We start from the raw sequence: 15,659 nt of genomic DNA, 5'->3' as shown, positions 1-15,659 counted from the left end.
GATGGGGGGGGAAGGTATAATCTCTAGTGGTTGGGTTGAACTCCCTCCATACATCACAAATTCCCGTTTCCTTTAGCATCCCTCTCACTTTCCTGCTCACTGGGTTATTTTTGATTAAGGTTGGTTCCTGAGGCATTCCGACTTGGATTAAACTTAAATTGAAGTAGTCCCCCCATGTATTAATATTCCCTGAGCTTTGGCTATCGTTAAATCAAAAATATGCTTATAAAATGCCCACTTCGCCCCTGGAGGAGCATATACATTTAGCAGAGTGACCTGGATTCCCTCCAACCTTCCAACAACCATATTATATCTTCCCTCTTTATCTTTAAATTCTGAAAGTCTCTGAAAAACAACCCTTGTGGATATTAATGTTGTGACACCCCTCCTTCGCCCTGCAGTATATGATGAAAAAACTTGGTTGAAGCCCAGCCTTCGAAGTTTGGCATGCTCTTGCTCTGTTAAATGGGTTTCCTGTAGGTATACTATTTCTGCCTTGTCTTTTCTTATTTTATGTAGGATTTTACTCCTTTTTACAGGGTTGAGGACACCTTTTACATTGTAAGTAACTGCTCTGACTGAGGTTGTTTGCATTTCTATATAGGTTTGGCCAAGTGTATTACTCTTATCCAAAACACTCCCCATGACTACTCAAGCTTAAAAAGAACACAAACAGAACAAAACAATGAACAGTGAACCCTTTGAATGTTACAAATAACAAATATAAAACTATTTGTAACATTAGTGAGGTTTTCTTTGTGACCTTGAAGGAATTGAGATGATATGACGGCTCAGAGGGATATTCTCCGCACCGTTCAGGTTGTGGAGAGCCCTCCCCAGTTGCTCCGTTTTGGTCCATGCGTGTACTCGCTCCTTTAAGCCCTGGCAAACACCATTATCATGTCTCTAGGGGAGCATCGGTGTATATTCTTACCTTGCTGTCCGTTTCATCACATCTCCATAAGTTCAGAGTCCAGTCCCCTCAGGGTCTTTAACAATAGCGGCTCGATGGTAGAGTCACCGCCCCACCTGAGAGTGGTGAAACTGTAGCCTTTATGCCAGGCATGTCCGTATACTAACAGCACTCTCTCCTAAAAGCCTCCAGCTTCTTTCTGTACCCCAGAAGGGTAGATTCTGCAGGATCCTCTCCTCCTTTTGAGGCCTGGGTGTGTGTAACATCAAAGTTTTAATCTTGTCTGACCAATTTGTTGGTGGTTTGCAAATCGTTACCAGGAGCCCTCGCCTCACCATGTCTTTGGTGGCCTTGGCTGCTGAGTATTTTCCTCCTTGTAAAATACCCTCAGCTTGGCTGGGAACAGAGTTTGGAAACAAAGTTTACTCTCTCTCAGTACTTCCTTTGCCTCTGCATACTCCCAATGCTTCCTGAGGACCTCGGGAGTGTAGTCATGGTCTAATATCGCTTTTCTTTTGTGGGGTGTGAATCCTTTTTTCTGTCACGCCAACTTTTAAAACTTCCTCTTTGGTTGTGAAACTTGAGGATTTGACCACTATGGACCTTGAGGGGGACTCGGGGGGGGGGGGCTTTTTCGGTCCCAGGGATCGGTGCACTCTCTCAATCCGGAGCTCGGTGGATGCGGGAATGTCTAGCTTCTCTCTCAGCAAATTTTCCACAAACGCTGCCATCGTTGGGGAATTATCCTCGGCTCCTTCTGTTATACCGTGGAGTCTTATGTTTTCCCGTCTCAACTGCCCTTCTTGGTCCGTGAGCCTGGCCTGAAGTTTCTCCTGTACTTTTTTAGCACCTCCAACACAGCTTCTCCCACCACCTGCACCCTTTCTTCCACTTCCGCGATGCGATTTTCCACCGTGTCAACTCTTCTGTTTGTAGCCACCTTTAATTTCCCGGAGAGTGTCTCCAGTTTCCTGCTGAAAGTCCTTTAATTCCTGTAGTATCGTCTGTAGGTTAGCCATAGCTTCACTTTCCTGCAGCATTAGTTTATCAGACTCAAAATGGCTGCTGTTGCTCGCCTCGTCTGCAGACTTTTCTTTAGCTGGAGTCTTAAAGGGGTACCAAATATAATATATACAGTTGCTGATGTGACAAAGTAATGTATTCTTAAGTATTCTATCAAATTTATATACTAGAAAACAACGAAATATCTTGGTAATTGTAAATATAATAGTCGGTACGCTAAACGGCACAAGAGTCGCCATTTTTAAAAGACCGTGACGTCAGCCCTACCCACTGCACTAGGAGAGAAGCGTGTAATCATGTTTTGTAACTCAAAACACAAGCGAAAGTAAAGTTTCTATTTTGGTTAGCTTTATTTGCTAACTGATGAATTAATCATAGAATACCATATATTTACCTTCTTCAGAGCACAGCCAGGTGAAGTAGAAGTAGCAGATACAAGCATCTCTTTCATCTGCAAAACCAATCAAATACACAACACTTACAATACTATTCCTATTCTTGCATATTACAACTTTTCAATGCGAGACGAGTCCTACCTCTTTCATTTTCGCTTCCTTTCGACGCTTTTTCAACCTCACAGAACGTGCAGAGAACTCGCTCGCCGCCGTCTCACTTGCACTTGGCCTATGACAAAATTCCGTTGGTACGGCATCATCCTTCAGAATTCGCCTGGGCTTCTTCCCTGGTTGTAGTCCAACGTATTTGGCAAATAAGTCCTCCTCATATGCCGAGGGCAGGAAATGTTTTGAACATAGCCTTGAAGCGCATGATGGCTTGAAATCGCTTCTGCCGATCATACGTAGCCATGCTCGAACTCGCTTGGTGTTTTTCAGCGGAAACGAGTGAAAAGACACGTCTGGAGGATCGTTATGCTTTCCATCGGTCCTGTTATTACACCCGAAAGCAACACACTGTGGCATTGTGTAGCCGATCACTTACAGTTCATCCTACTTTCCGATTCACACGTGCTAGTCCCAACCTCAATGAGCCAACACAACTGGGCACATACATACGTCATGAGTGTTACGCAGAGAAAATGAACGTGCATTCTGATTGGATAAAATTAATATCATGGCGGGCTGTTCAAACTGCGGAAATAGTTTGCTCGAGCTACTTTCAAAACACTATAACTTTCCAACCTTAGAACAAAAAACTTTTGTAAGTCTTGAATAAGGTTCGTTAATGTGTGTTTTATTGTTATATTTACTCTATATATTGCTCTCTGTTCCCCTTTAAGTTTTTTAACATGTGCTGCATTATTCCATCTCCCCCTTTCCATATCTTCAATGCCTTAATCTCCTATAACTTTGACCAGATTAAACCTCAAAGTCGGCGTTTTGGAGCCAGGGTCGCGGAGCTCCAAAGTTAGACTGCTACCATCATGGCTGCTTGACCAGAAGTCCAAAATGTATGGCTTTTAAGCTCAAGTGCAAAAGTTGTCATATGTACAAAGTACTATGAAGTTCAAAGTTGAATGCTTTTCCACAGATCAGACAATTAGTGTTGGAGCAGTACAGCATTATAGTGAATAAATACTAGGTATAAAATACTAATGACTATGAGATATCGAACAACATTTAACATGAGGTAGTAAAGTGTTGTGACCAGAGCAAAGTAACATGAAGTGTCTGTGTGTAGTATGGAGATTGCAGTACATCAGACAAACTGATCGACATGAGAATCCGCAGTGATTGACAGATGTGCAGGTCTCTTGAGCTCTCTGTTTATTTTCCTAGATGGTGCCTTCGCTTTCTCTTATGGTAAATGGAGGGGTTTTTTTGTTTTGTTTTTTTGTTTATTTTTCTAGTCCATTTCTTCTTTTTGAGCCGTTCCTTGGTGGATTTACGCATGTGCTCAGGATCATTATCTTGTTGAAAGGTCCACCTCTGGTTCAACTTTTGAACAGATGGCCTCATATTATCTTCAAGCTCTTTGATATGATTCAGAATTCAGAGTTGAATCAATAAATGCAAGCTTCCCAGTCCCTGAGGCAGCGAAGCAACCCCAAACCAGAACATTTCCACCACCATGATTCACAACTCTACCTTTTGATTCTTCTGTCCAGAGCATGTTATTCCCAAACGCCTGGTCTTTGCCTGTATGTTCGCTGGCAAACTGTAGTCTTGCTTTAACATTCCTTTTGGACAGCAGAGGCTCTTTTCTGCCATGCCTCCTATGCAGGTCAAATTTGTCCGATCTCTCTCTTTCTGATTGTAGATGATGCACTTTCACACCAACAGTTGAAAGAGTTACCTGCAGATCCACTGATGAGCTTTTGGGATTCTTGGAAACGTCTTTTAGCATCAAACGGTCTTCTCTTGGGCTGAATTTGCTGGGGCGACCAGTCCTGGACAAACTGGCAGTTGTTTGAAATCTACGCCACTTGGAGATGATTTTCCTTACAGTGGAATGATTTTATTTCTAATAATTTAGAGCTCTTTTTCAATCCCTCACCAGATTCATAGCATCCGCAGCCTTTTTTCTGAGGTCCTTAGAGAGCTCCTTAGATCTTGGCACAATGACATCGCACACTTCAAGAGCAAAGGGAACACCAGACCAGAGATGTCGGGTTTAAATCAGACCTGCAGGAGGGTCTCATCAATGACACCTGATCTGGAAAACCTGATTCTGATTTTATGGACTTGAAAGTGTGAGAAATGTAAGGGTGTACTTATTTTTTACAGGGTGTCCTTAGGGTTTTTTGTTTGTTTGTTTAAATCTTATGAAAATGACTATAAAATGTAAATTTTGTGTTTGTTGGAGTATATCACTTTTATCTGTAGGCATTGTATTAAAGAATTAAATGTTTACTTGTTTAAATATGTTGAGAAAAGTCTGTAATTTCCATGAGATGTACGTACTTATTCACATGACTGTGTTAAAGCCATTGCAGATTTGTGGGGTTTTTGTTTGTTTGTTTGTTTGTTTGTTTGTTTGTTTGTTTGTTTGTTTGTTTAATAAAGGAGCTGAGTGAGGGAGTAAAAAAACACTCAATTTCCAAGACTAAATTTATAAATTTACAATAAAAAAACCATTGGATATTCTTTGAGATTATAAAGTCATAAATTTGCAAGAAAAATAATTCAGAAATTCCAAGGTTAAAAAGTCAAATTTCTTGTGGGAAATTCCTGATAAAGAAAAATACCTTATTATGACCACGGTAAGCTCAAACGTGAACAAATAATAGTAATAAACAAGTCAGGGCCTAGATCTAGCATATTTTATGGTGTGTAGCCAAGTTTACATTATCAGTACATAACAAACATGCTGCTAGTCGAGCCAAACATTAGGTCTAATAAAATGTATCGTGTCCAAAGTCGACATCCAGATATATATTTTAACGCTGCACAGAGCTTTTGCATGAACTTGATATGTTCTCCACACATGCAGGGATGCTTTGTTGGCATCCCTTTTAACTGTAGCTTGCCATTTTTCTCATCTTTCTGGGTTCGCTGGGAAGCGGTGAAAAGTTAAACCAGGCTTATTTCCATGTCTGTTATTACATCCAAAAGCACTACAGGTCTCTGGCGGGGGTTTTTTTTTTAAAGGTGTAACTTGTACAAGTTTATCTGTAGATGTACTGAATTGGGCTTACAATCACTTGTGTACACTTGTGCCAGTCGCTGGCAAACAAAGCTTGGCTGGCAACATGGCCGCGTAAACAAATCTGCAATTACAATGATGTCATGTGAAAGTCCTCCATAGGGAAACAGTTTGAATGCATCTGGCTTAGAGGTTTTTTTTAATTTATTCCTGTATCATTTTGTTGAGGTCACTGTTGTCCTCATTCAGGATCTTGGTATTAGATTTTTGTTAAGGCTCTGCTCAGGTGATTGCAAAAAAAGTTTATTTATGAAGTTGTCAGTCTCTCTGTGGTTACAGGCTCTGTGTGTGTGTGTGTGTGTGTGTGTGTGTGTGTGTGTGTGTGTGTGTGTGTGTGTGTGTGTGTGTGTGTGTAGATCACTGGAGTGTCCATTCTGCGTGCAGGGGAGACAATGGAACAGGCTTTGATGGCAGTGTGTAAAGACATTCGACTGGGAAAAATTCTTATCCAGACAAACCATGACACTGGGGAGCCTGAGGTAGTTAATTTTATTATACAATCTATTAATCATTGTTAGATTGCTAATTTCCAGTCTGCAGTATAATTATAGTCTTGCTTGCAAAGCCTCGCCCTCTGTTTATATTGCAATATCCTTTTTGTCAGTTTGCCCTTTTACTTGTTTTGACTTTGCCTCTGTAGTAGCCAAAAAATTACATTAAAACATGTGGGAGGTGCTCTGAATTTTGCGCTAAATAAACGGCATGAAATTACAGGTAGTCATCGACTTACGACTGCGTTTGGTTACGACTGACCGGTCATAAACCGATCTGGTCGTAAGTCGGCCTATGTTAAATGAACGTAAGTATATTGTGATGTGTAATGATATTGTAATCATCTTAAAGTCTTATTTTATCAACATTTTCTTATTTCATTACCTTGGCTCATTTTTTGGTTTAAGTCAAACACTGCATACTCAGGGGTGAAAGTAACTTTTATTTCTTGCCGGTATATTATTTTGAGCCATAGTGCGCGCGCACAGCCCGCACCGAAAAATACACCTAATTATTTATTATTGTCTACTTATCAAGCATTCACTAGGACTTCTTATCACTCAGTAGTACTAGTGTAGTGCTTTTTTATCACACTATCACTCTTTCATCCACCTGTATCAGTTTTTGATTATACAACCCCGATTCCAAAAAAGTTGGGACAAAGTACAAATTGTAAATAAAAATGGAATGCAATGATGTGGAAGTTTCAAAATTCCATATTTTATTCAGAATAGAACATAGATGACATATCAAATGTTTAAACTGAGAAAATGTATCATTTAAAGAGAAAAATTAGGTGATTTTAAATTTCATGACAACAACACATCTCAAAAAAGTTGGGACAAGGCCATGTTTACCACTGTGAGACATCCCCTTTTCTCTTTACAACAGTCTGTAAACGTCTGGGGACTGAGGAGACAAGTTGCTCAAGTTTAGGGATAGGAATGTTAACCCATTCTTGTCTAATGTAGGATTTTAGTTGCTCAACTGTCTTAGGTCTTTTTGGTCGTATCTTCCGTTTTATGATGCGCCAAATGTTTTCTATGGGTGAAAGATCTGGACTGCAGGCTGGCCAGTTCAGTACCCAGACCCTTCTTCTACGCAGCCATGATGCTGTAATTGATGCAGTATGTGGTTTGGCATTGTCATGTTGGAAAATGCAAGGTCTTCCCTGAAAGAGACGTCATCTGGATGGGAGCATATGTTGCTCTAGAACCTGGATATACCTTTCAGCATTGATGGCATCTTTCCAGATGTGTAATCTGCCCATGCCACACATACTAATGCAACCCCATACCATCAGAGATGCAGGCTTCTGAACTGAGCGCTGATAACAACTTGGGTCGTCCTTCTCCTCTTTAGTCCGAATGACACGACGTCCCTGATTTCCATAAAGAACTTCAAATTTTGATTCGTCTGACCACAGAACAGTTTTCCACTTTGCCACAGTCCATTTTAAATGAGCCTTGGCCCAGAGAAGACGTCTGCGCTTCTGGATCATGTTTAGATACGGCTGCTTCTTTGAACTATAGAGTTTTAGCTGGCAACGGCGGATGGCACGGTGAATTGTGTTCACAGATAATGTTCTCTGGAAATATTCCTGAACCCATTTTGTGATTTCCAATACAGAAGCATGCCTGTATGTGATGCAGTGCCGTCTAAGGGCCCGAAGATCACGGGCACCCAGTATGGTTTTCCGGCCTTGACCCTTACGCACAGAGATTCTTCCAGATTCTCTGAATCTTTTGATGATATTATGCACTGTAGATGATGATATGTTCAAACTCTTTGCAATTTTACACTGTCGAACTCCTTTCTGATATTGCTCCACTATTTGTTGGCGCAGAATTAGGGGGATTGGTGATCCTCTTCCCATCTTTACTTCTGAGAGCCGCTGCCACTCCAAGATGCTCTTTTTATACCCAGTCATGTTAATGACCTATTGCCAATTGACCTAATGAGTTGCAATTTGGTCCTCCAGCTGTTCCTTTTTTGTACCTTTAACTTTTCCAGCCTCTTATTGCCCCTGTCCCAACTTTTTTGACATGTGTTGCTGTCATGAAATTTCAAATGAGCCAATATTTGGCATGAAATTTCAAAATGTCTCACTGTCAACATTTGATATGTTGTCTATGTTCTATTGTGAATACAATATCAGTTTTTGAGATTTGTAAATTATTGCATTCTGTTTTTATTTACAATTTGTACTTTGTCCCAACTTTTTTGGAATCGGGGTTGTAAATAAATTGCAAACACATCATTTCAACAACACAATCGTTTTAATAACTTTTTTTTTTTAGCTGAACAGTTGAAAACTAACTTTTCATTTTGGACATTGGACACAGAACAGTGTAACAGAACAGAAAAGTGAAAGTTACTTTGATTACCAGCTGTGCATGTTATAGCACAAGATCTGGTTAAGCCATATGCGTGCTGTAGCTCGCTCGTTGTTTGTCCAGCGAAACACTGCACACATAATAGAAGAGGCTGGATGCAGTGTTGCCAGATTGGGCGGTTTTAAGTGCATTTTGGCAGGTTTTGAACATATTTTGGGCTGGAAACCGTCAGCAGTATCTGGCAACACTGGCTGGATTCTGGGCGCTGCCGGGAGCTGGGGCAGAAACTGTCGTACACTCAGCTAGCTCAGCTGGAAAACACTTGCCAGTCATAACCAGACGGTCATAAAGTCGATCGGTCGTAAGTTGCATAGGTCGTAAGTCGACGACTACCTGTATATCCACCATCTGCAGTGCAAATATAGCCAGCCTTCTTAAAATCCTATTCATTAGTAGTTACAAGTCATTACAAATAAATTCCTTCCTTTATTGCGCTAGATGGCAATCTGAATGGGACGAATATCCTGACAACAAATTACACGAAATAACCCGCTCCATCAGAACCAGTCGTCCTTTCTCTTTTAAAACCAGGCACGACCAAGTGGCATACACTAGATGCTACATTAGCTACGCCAGACTCACCCATGGCTTCTTACTAGAAGGCAAAGAACTTTCTAGTAAAGGTTGTCAAGTGCCACTGTCAGTAGAGGCTTTGCACCATCACGTGATCCCCATAGCAACGGTAACTATGTTGCCATGACAGGGGGCACGCTTGTAGTTGTTATTGACCAGTATGAGAAGGTTTTGCTGTGTTTTTGGACATGCAGAATGTTTTGAAAGAAACAAAGACCTCAGATTTTTTAATTTACCAAAAGTTATTCATCATCGGGGGTAAAACCTAGAGAAATTTCTAAACGTAGAAGGGAAAAAATAAATTCAGCGGGATTCGGTGTCAAACAGAGAGGTCAAAAGCCCACTCACTTCATGCTCACTTCATTTTCACAAAGGTAAGAATTCCAAAAAAAATTTTATTTCACAACTACAGCAACGTGCTCATTCTTATCCAGTGAAGTGAACATGAGCAACAACGCAGCGGCTCTGCAGAGCCGCTTTCACTGAGGTCCATTTACATTCGGGGATCCTTCGGAGCGCATTGTGTGCGTGCTTGGGAACCAGTCATTATGGGAAATACCTGATACTGATTTGAGCGCAGTCAACGTGTGCATATAAGGACACAGAGGCCTTGTGAAGTATTATTGTTATCACTGTCACGTTTGTTTCTCGCTGTGTTTATGACTCTGCTTTCGGTTTTGTTTTTGTAAATATTATGCCTGCTAATAAACACACTTCCTGCATTTAGACCTGTCTACCACTGCATACTTGACCAGAATACTTTGCAAAGTCTCTGTGAAAACGGTACACTGATTCTGCTCAAATCAGCATCAGGTGTTTCCCATAATGACTGGGTCCCAAAAGGCGCACAACGCACTCCGAAGGATCCCCGAATGTAAATGGACCTCAGTGAAAATGTCTCTGCAGAGCCACTGTGTTGTTGCTCATGTTCATGTCACTGGAAAAGAATGAGCACCCCGCTGCAGTTGTGAAATATATATTTATTTTTTTGAATTCTTACCTTAGTGGAAATTAAGTGAGCATACCATAGGGGTTTTTGACCTCTCTGTTCAACACAGAATCCTGCTGAATTTTTTTTTTCTTTTTTTTTTATATCCCCCACCCAAACGAAGTTTGGTGGGGGATATAGAAACAGGTTCTGTCTGTCCGGTCATGTTTTTGTTTCCGGGCCATATCTTTGAAACTACTGAAGATATCTTCATGCAACTTTGTATACATATCAAGCAACACGTGAACTGGTGCCTTTTGCTATTTTGGATTTTTGAAAAAAAAATATTTTTCAAATTTTTACATAAAAAATAGATTTTGACTTAGTTTCTAAGAGCAATGTTCATTTCCAGAGCATACAGTATATCCAAAACTATTCATGATACGGACTTGAAACCTGGTATACGTGTTAACAAGGTGATGTAGATGTGCCTTTTCATACTAAGAAACTTGAGAAATTTGAATTTTTCATGTTTCGATGGAAACAATTTCAGACTTAAGGCCCGGTCACACAGCGCTTTACGGCTTTATCACGGCCAAAACCCGTCAAAAAGTGCTCTCCCGTGAAGCAGACGATATTGTTCGTGTTGATGTCGAAGTTAAGACGTGTTACAGTCGATATACAGACGTGACAGGACGCAGGGGAAAATCGGAACGGCGTCGGACGCGGCAAAAAGTTTTGGACTGCTCAAAACTTTAGACCGCGGACAACCACGGCCGGCACACGTGGTAAAGACGTGCAACACAGGTGAAAAACACGTGATAATCAGTGTCCCGGCCATTATTAAAACTTGGGGAGACGTGGTAAGACGCGAAAGTTTGGCGGTCTATCACGGGCAGAGCACGGTCATCGGACGGGTGTTACGCGTTGGTATCACGGGATATAGCGTGTGTTTAGCGGCTTATCACTGAGAAATGGATTTTTCCGCGTACATAGCACTGTCTAAGCCCGTTAAACAACGTCTCAAACAAGTTCTAAATTCGATTGATCACTGTCTAATCACTTCTGCATCACTTCTGATTTGCGGCATGTAAATACCGTAATTTTCTGAGACCTCGGCACTTGCAGTCTAGATGTCAAGGGGTGAACATGAACCCTCAACGCTGTGATGTCCTCATCTTAATGCTCCAGCACCAACAGAACCAACTGATACAGGCTCAACATATCCTACCGCTTTTATATGCGCAGCAAGCCGCTCTTCCAACGACGCTGAGCCGCGGTTACCCGTGATTTGGCAGTGCTGCAGCAGTGAAACAGCCGCCGACGGCCATACCCCGTACAAAGCACGGCAAAGCCAAAATTGACCAAAAATTACCACTTACGACCACGTCCACCAGATTTTTGTATCTTTTTGTACGTGATATAGACGCAGAGTGCTGTGTGACCGGGCCTTTAGTCTCTCAGGTTAGTCTTAGGAGTAGGTTTTGTTTCCAGAGCAGAACTTGAAAACTATGAGTGGTATGGTCTTGAAAGTTGGTATATGTGTTGATTAAGTAATATATATGTGCCTTTTAATGCTAAGACGTGAGAAATTTAAATTTTTAGCTCACCTGGACCAAAGGTCCGGTGGGCTTATGCCATGGGCTGCTGAGGTCAGTGTAAAGAGGTAGGGTTGGTTTCCTGAAGCAGAACTTGAAAAATGTGACAAATAATATCTTGAAACTTGGTATATAGGGCAGGGGATATAGATGACTGTTGTTGTTGTTGTTTTTTTCCCTTCTATATTTAGAAATCTCTGTTAGCCCCCCCCAATGATGAATTACTTTTGCTAAATTAAAAAAAATCTGATGTCTTTTTGTTCAAAATGATTTGCTCGTCCAAAAATGCACATGTAGTGGACTTCGGCTCAAATCGGTTTGAATGCGAGGAAGGCGACAAACATAAAAGAAAAAGGAGCGCGATGCAGAAAACTGTATTTACTAGTTTACTGTAATTATGATCTGGCAGCTATTTACACCGGATCCAGTGTAAATAGCTGCCGGAGCCAACGTCCGAGGTTCCGGAGCGTGCGCTGGCTCCGGCCGGGCCGCGAGCGCGCGCGCTCCGGAACCTTGGACGTTGGCTCCGGCAGCTATTTACACTGGATCCGGTGTAAATAGCTGCCAGATCATAATTACAGTAAACTAGAATGGAATGTTAACAGCAATGTAATGCCTTTTCTGGCTAATTTTATTCGTCTTACCTCCAACAAAGTGGTCACTACACAAGCGTTGGTATGCCGCTATCCATCTTCTCCGTTGGTTAGCATCTACCGGGATCTGATAAAATGATAACCCTTGCCTTGTTTGTTGATGGTTACTACATCCAGATGCACAACAACATAGTGGCATGATGGAAGTCTTGCTGAAAATAAACACTTTCTTTGCTGCCGTTCCTCAATGTTGGCTGTGGTAAACTACTGGTATTACATGTCCAAAATGGCGGCCGCGTTTGTCGTGACGTCACGTGAAAAGGGTCCATAAAGCATATTTTACTCCTCTGCCTTGCTTTTAATGCCGCAAGGCTTTTGTATTCTTCTTGAAACACGTTGAGCGATATATTCAACAAGGTGCCATCATCAAAGGTCCTTGGATTTTTATCGCATATGAACTTCAAACATCGTCATCATGATGTTCAGAAATCCTTATTTATATCAACCATATGTAACCTTCCTTCCTCATGTGTAACTTAAACCCCATACCATCTCTTCTCATTTATAATGACCAGGATAAAGCAGTTACTGATGATAAATTAATTAATGAATAACTAAAGCTCTTGCCACATCCTGTGCGATATCATCAACATGGTCTTTTTTTCATCCTACAAGCCACAAGTTTCTTGCTCATGGGATCCCAGTCCTGATGTGCACCTCTACATTTTTAATCCTACATTTGGAAGCATTGAGAGAAACCTGTGCCTTAGAATGTCAAACAATGCAGAAAGTTTTGTGGTCTGGGCTCCAAGCTGCAGGTTGTGCCTGTTGTGACAGTTTCACATGTTGGATGCAAGCAACCTCTTCATCCTTATCCATCAATGACATCAATCCTCAATGACCTGATGATGAGTACTAATTAACTTCTGTAAAATGGTGGTAAATGTACTATAAAAAAGAAAATTGACAGTCTGATTTGAAATTAATATGATCATTTGGCCCTTGTTCTATTCAATATTATGCGCAATATCTCAAGAGCAAGTGGCTGAATTTTTGTAGGGAGTTATCATTTTAAACAGCAGATGAACTGATTAGTTTTTGAAATGGGGTCCAAACAGGGTCAAGGTCACAGCAAGGTCAAATATCTGAAGTGTTTTTTCTTCTATAGCTTCCTGTTTGAAGTGTTTGTCATTTGCAACCACGTGACCAAAACTGCTTGCATCATTGACCGCCGCCATGTTGGAGGATATACAATATACATATATAATACAGTGGTAAGATATACAGTGGTCAGAGTACAGACTGGAAGGTAAAGAGGAGTTACATTTAGAAGCTTGTAGTCATTTCTCAGATCTATTTTAAAAACAATCATTTTGACGACTTCAAAAGATAGGTACAGTATTATAACATATTTAGTTATAAAGGAGCACTCACCGGGTGAGGAGGCTGCAGTATTTGAGGTAGTGGATTGACACAAATCTTGTTCGATTGACTCTGTGACCGTTGGGGAATAATTTTGCGTTTCTTTCTGCGCTCTGTAAGCCTAGCATTTCAAGCTACTGCTTCAGTACCATCTTTGATTTTGTTGTGGCCCATATTTTGTGCTGGAGCCCAGTCTGGATCTGTAAAATTGTAGAGATCAGCTGGTTTCCCAAATGGAAAGTAAAAGCAGCGTCATCAAAAATTACATACACCTCTTTTTAAAATGAAATAATCATAGAAGCCTTTGATTGTCAGCTCAGACACTCGATCACGGCTTTGTAACGTTTGACAGCGGCGAGTTTCTGCATGACCAGGCTATTAAACAATCCAATATTTCTTATATATTGTGATCTTTCATTAATAACTAGTTCGTAGGACTTACCATTGATAAAATGTTCACTGCAGACTCGCATGGTTTTTGTTTTCTTGTTGCTTAGATCAGCCTGGTTTATGCTGGACAGCCAGTGACGTCTACGCTCCATGGACAACTCTCTTTTTTTTTTTTTTTTTTTTCTCCATGATTATAATTGCTGGAATTCTAAAAAACTTATAAGTCCCCTTGTCTCGAATAGAGTTGTGCCCACATCCAATTACAGTACAAAGAGTAGGCATAGCGAAGAAGCAAAAGGAATTCTTAAGCCTAGCAACCTCTCAAGCATATCTTCTATAGTAAATGTGCGCCACACGAATTTGTGTATATTCTCCAGCATGGCCCACTTCCAGTTCAAAGCCTCATGCATAAATAGCTATGACGTAACGTGCAAACGAAGAATACTTTTAAGAGTATTTAAGGCATTAGTAACAAGAAGGACTAGACTTGTTGCTGACAGAAACGTCCCTGAGTTCTACTTGTTTTAGGATGCGTGAATTTCTAAACTTGGTCTCTAACTTTTAACACTAGAGTGCCAAAGGGGGTGCCCCTCCTCTTTCTCCCCACACAAGCTCAGTCCTCCATCTTCAGCACAGTTATCACCTATACAGCTTTACATTGTTATGCAAATGTTGAGCACTTGTCAGTTTGAGTGAAGCAGCACCTGACAAAGAGAAAAAATTGTGTGCACGCGCGCATGCATGTGCTTGATACAAGCATGATGCACGCATTGGTATAGAATGTGTAAAGTTAAAGGAGATACGCAGAACCATGGCCTCACTTTTTGTTTATAAATCCCTTGAGACCTCAAGAATGGCATAGGAATAGTTTTAAGCGTTAACAATAAATCTAATATAGTAATTTTTATGACTTAAAACGATTCATATAGGTAGCGGTCTGAGTGAATGACCTTGACATCTGTGACGTCACCGCAGGAAGGCTATCAGTCTCATCGCCATTTCCGCTATACTAAAATACAGAGCTGACTGCAACTTCAAGCCTCCATTTTGAGCTAATTTATCATCATGCCACGTAGATGTGTTGCTGGCTGGTGCAGCAGCACGACAGAAGATGGATTAACGTTGCATTCATGGCCCAGGAATGTTCAAACTGCAAAGATTTTGACGCGTTTTGTGAGAAGTTCACGGGCACATTGGGCACCTACAAAGTGGTCTCTGCTCTGCACATTTTACTGAAGACTCGTACGAGACCTCTGATCTGTTGAGGAGCGTTGGCTATAAGCCCATATTGAAAGAGGGTGCAGTACCAACAATTAAAGGAAAAGAAAACGACAAGAAAAGGAAAGTAAGTTCAGTTGCACCAGTTCTCCTGGAGTGTGAGCCGAGCAGTAATGGCGGAGTACTCAGTATGGAGAAAATGGATAATGAGTGGACCAGTCGTCAGATTTCTCCACTGGATATGCTTTTTTTTCTTTTCTCCTCCGCTGAATATGCTTGCCTCAGCAGCAATATCTCGCCTTTATGTGGAAGAAGCGAAAATCAGATTGTTTCAAAACAATTAGCCACAAGGTTGGCTTTCAAGAAGCGAGAACATGGATGGGTAAGATGCGACTCTCCTTTGTTTACCTGCATGTAGATTAATACATGTAACTTGTATTGTGTATTTAAGTTACCGGTATAAGATTATTTAATTTGCTTCAGAATGTGATTGTCTCAGTTCATCAGATT

At 41.0% G+C, this 15,659-nt stretch overlaps 1 protein-coding gene across 1 annotated transcript in view; it reads left to right on the top strand.

The window, feature by feature from the left end:
* si:ch211-243j20.2 (uridine-cytidine kinase-like 1) overlaps positions 1 to 15,659 on the top strand; it is a 133,643-nt gene that overhangs the window by 102,296 nt on the left and 15,688 nt on the right. The window contains exon 12 of the mRNA XM_060914176.1: positions 5,896 to 6,018. Within this exon, the coding sequence (XP_060770159.1) occupies positions 5,896 to 6,018 (123 nt within the window). The remainder of the gene's footprint in view (positions 1 to 5,895; positions 6,019 to 15,659) is intronic.

The sequence above is a fragment of the Neoarius graeffei genome, chromosome 2, assembly GCF_027579695.1.
Source record: "Neoarius graeffei isolate fNeoGra1 chromosome 2, fNeoGra1.pri, whole genome shotgun sequence".
Lineage (NCBI taxonomy): Eukaryota > Metazoa > Chordata > Actinopteri > Siluriformes > Ariidae > Neoarius > Neoarius graeffei.
Note: the sequence above shows the minus strand (reverse complement) of the source record. Positions and strands in the feature narration are given on the sequence as shown.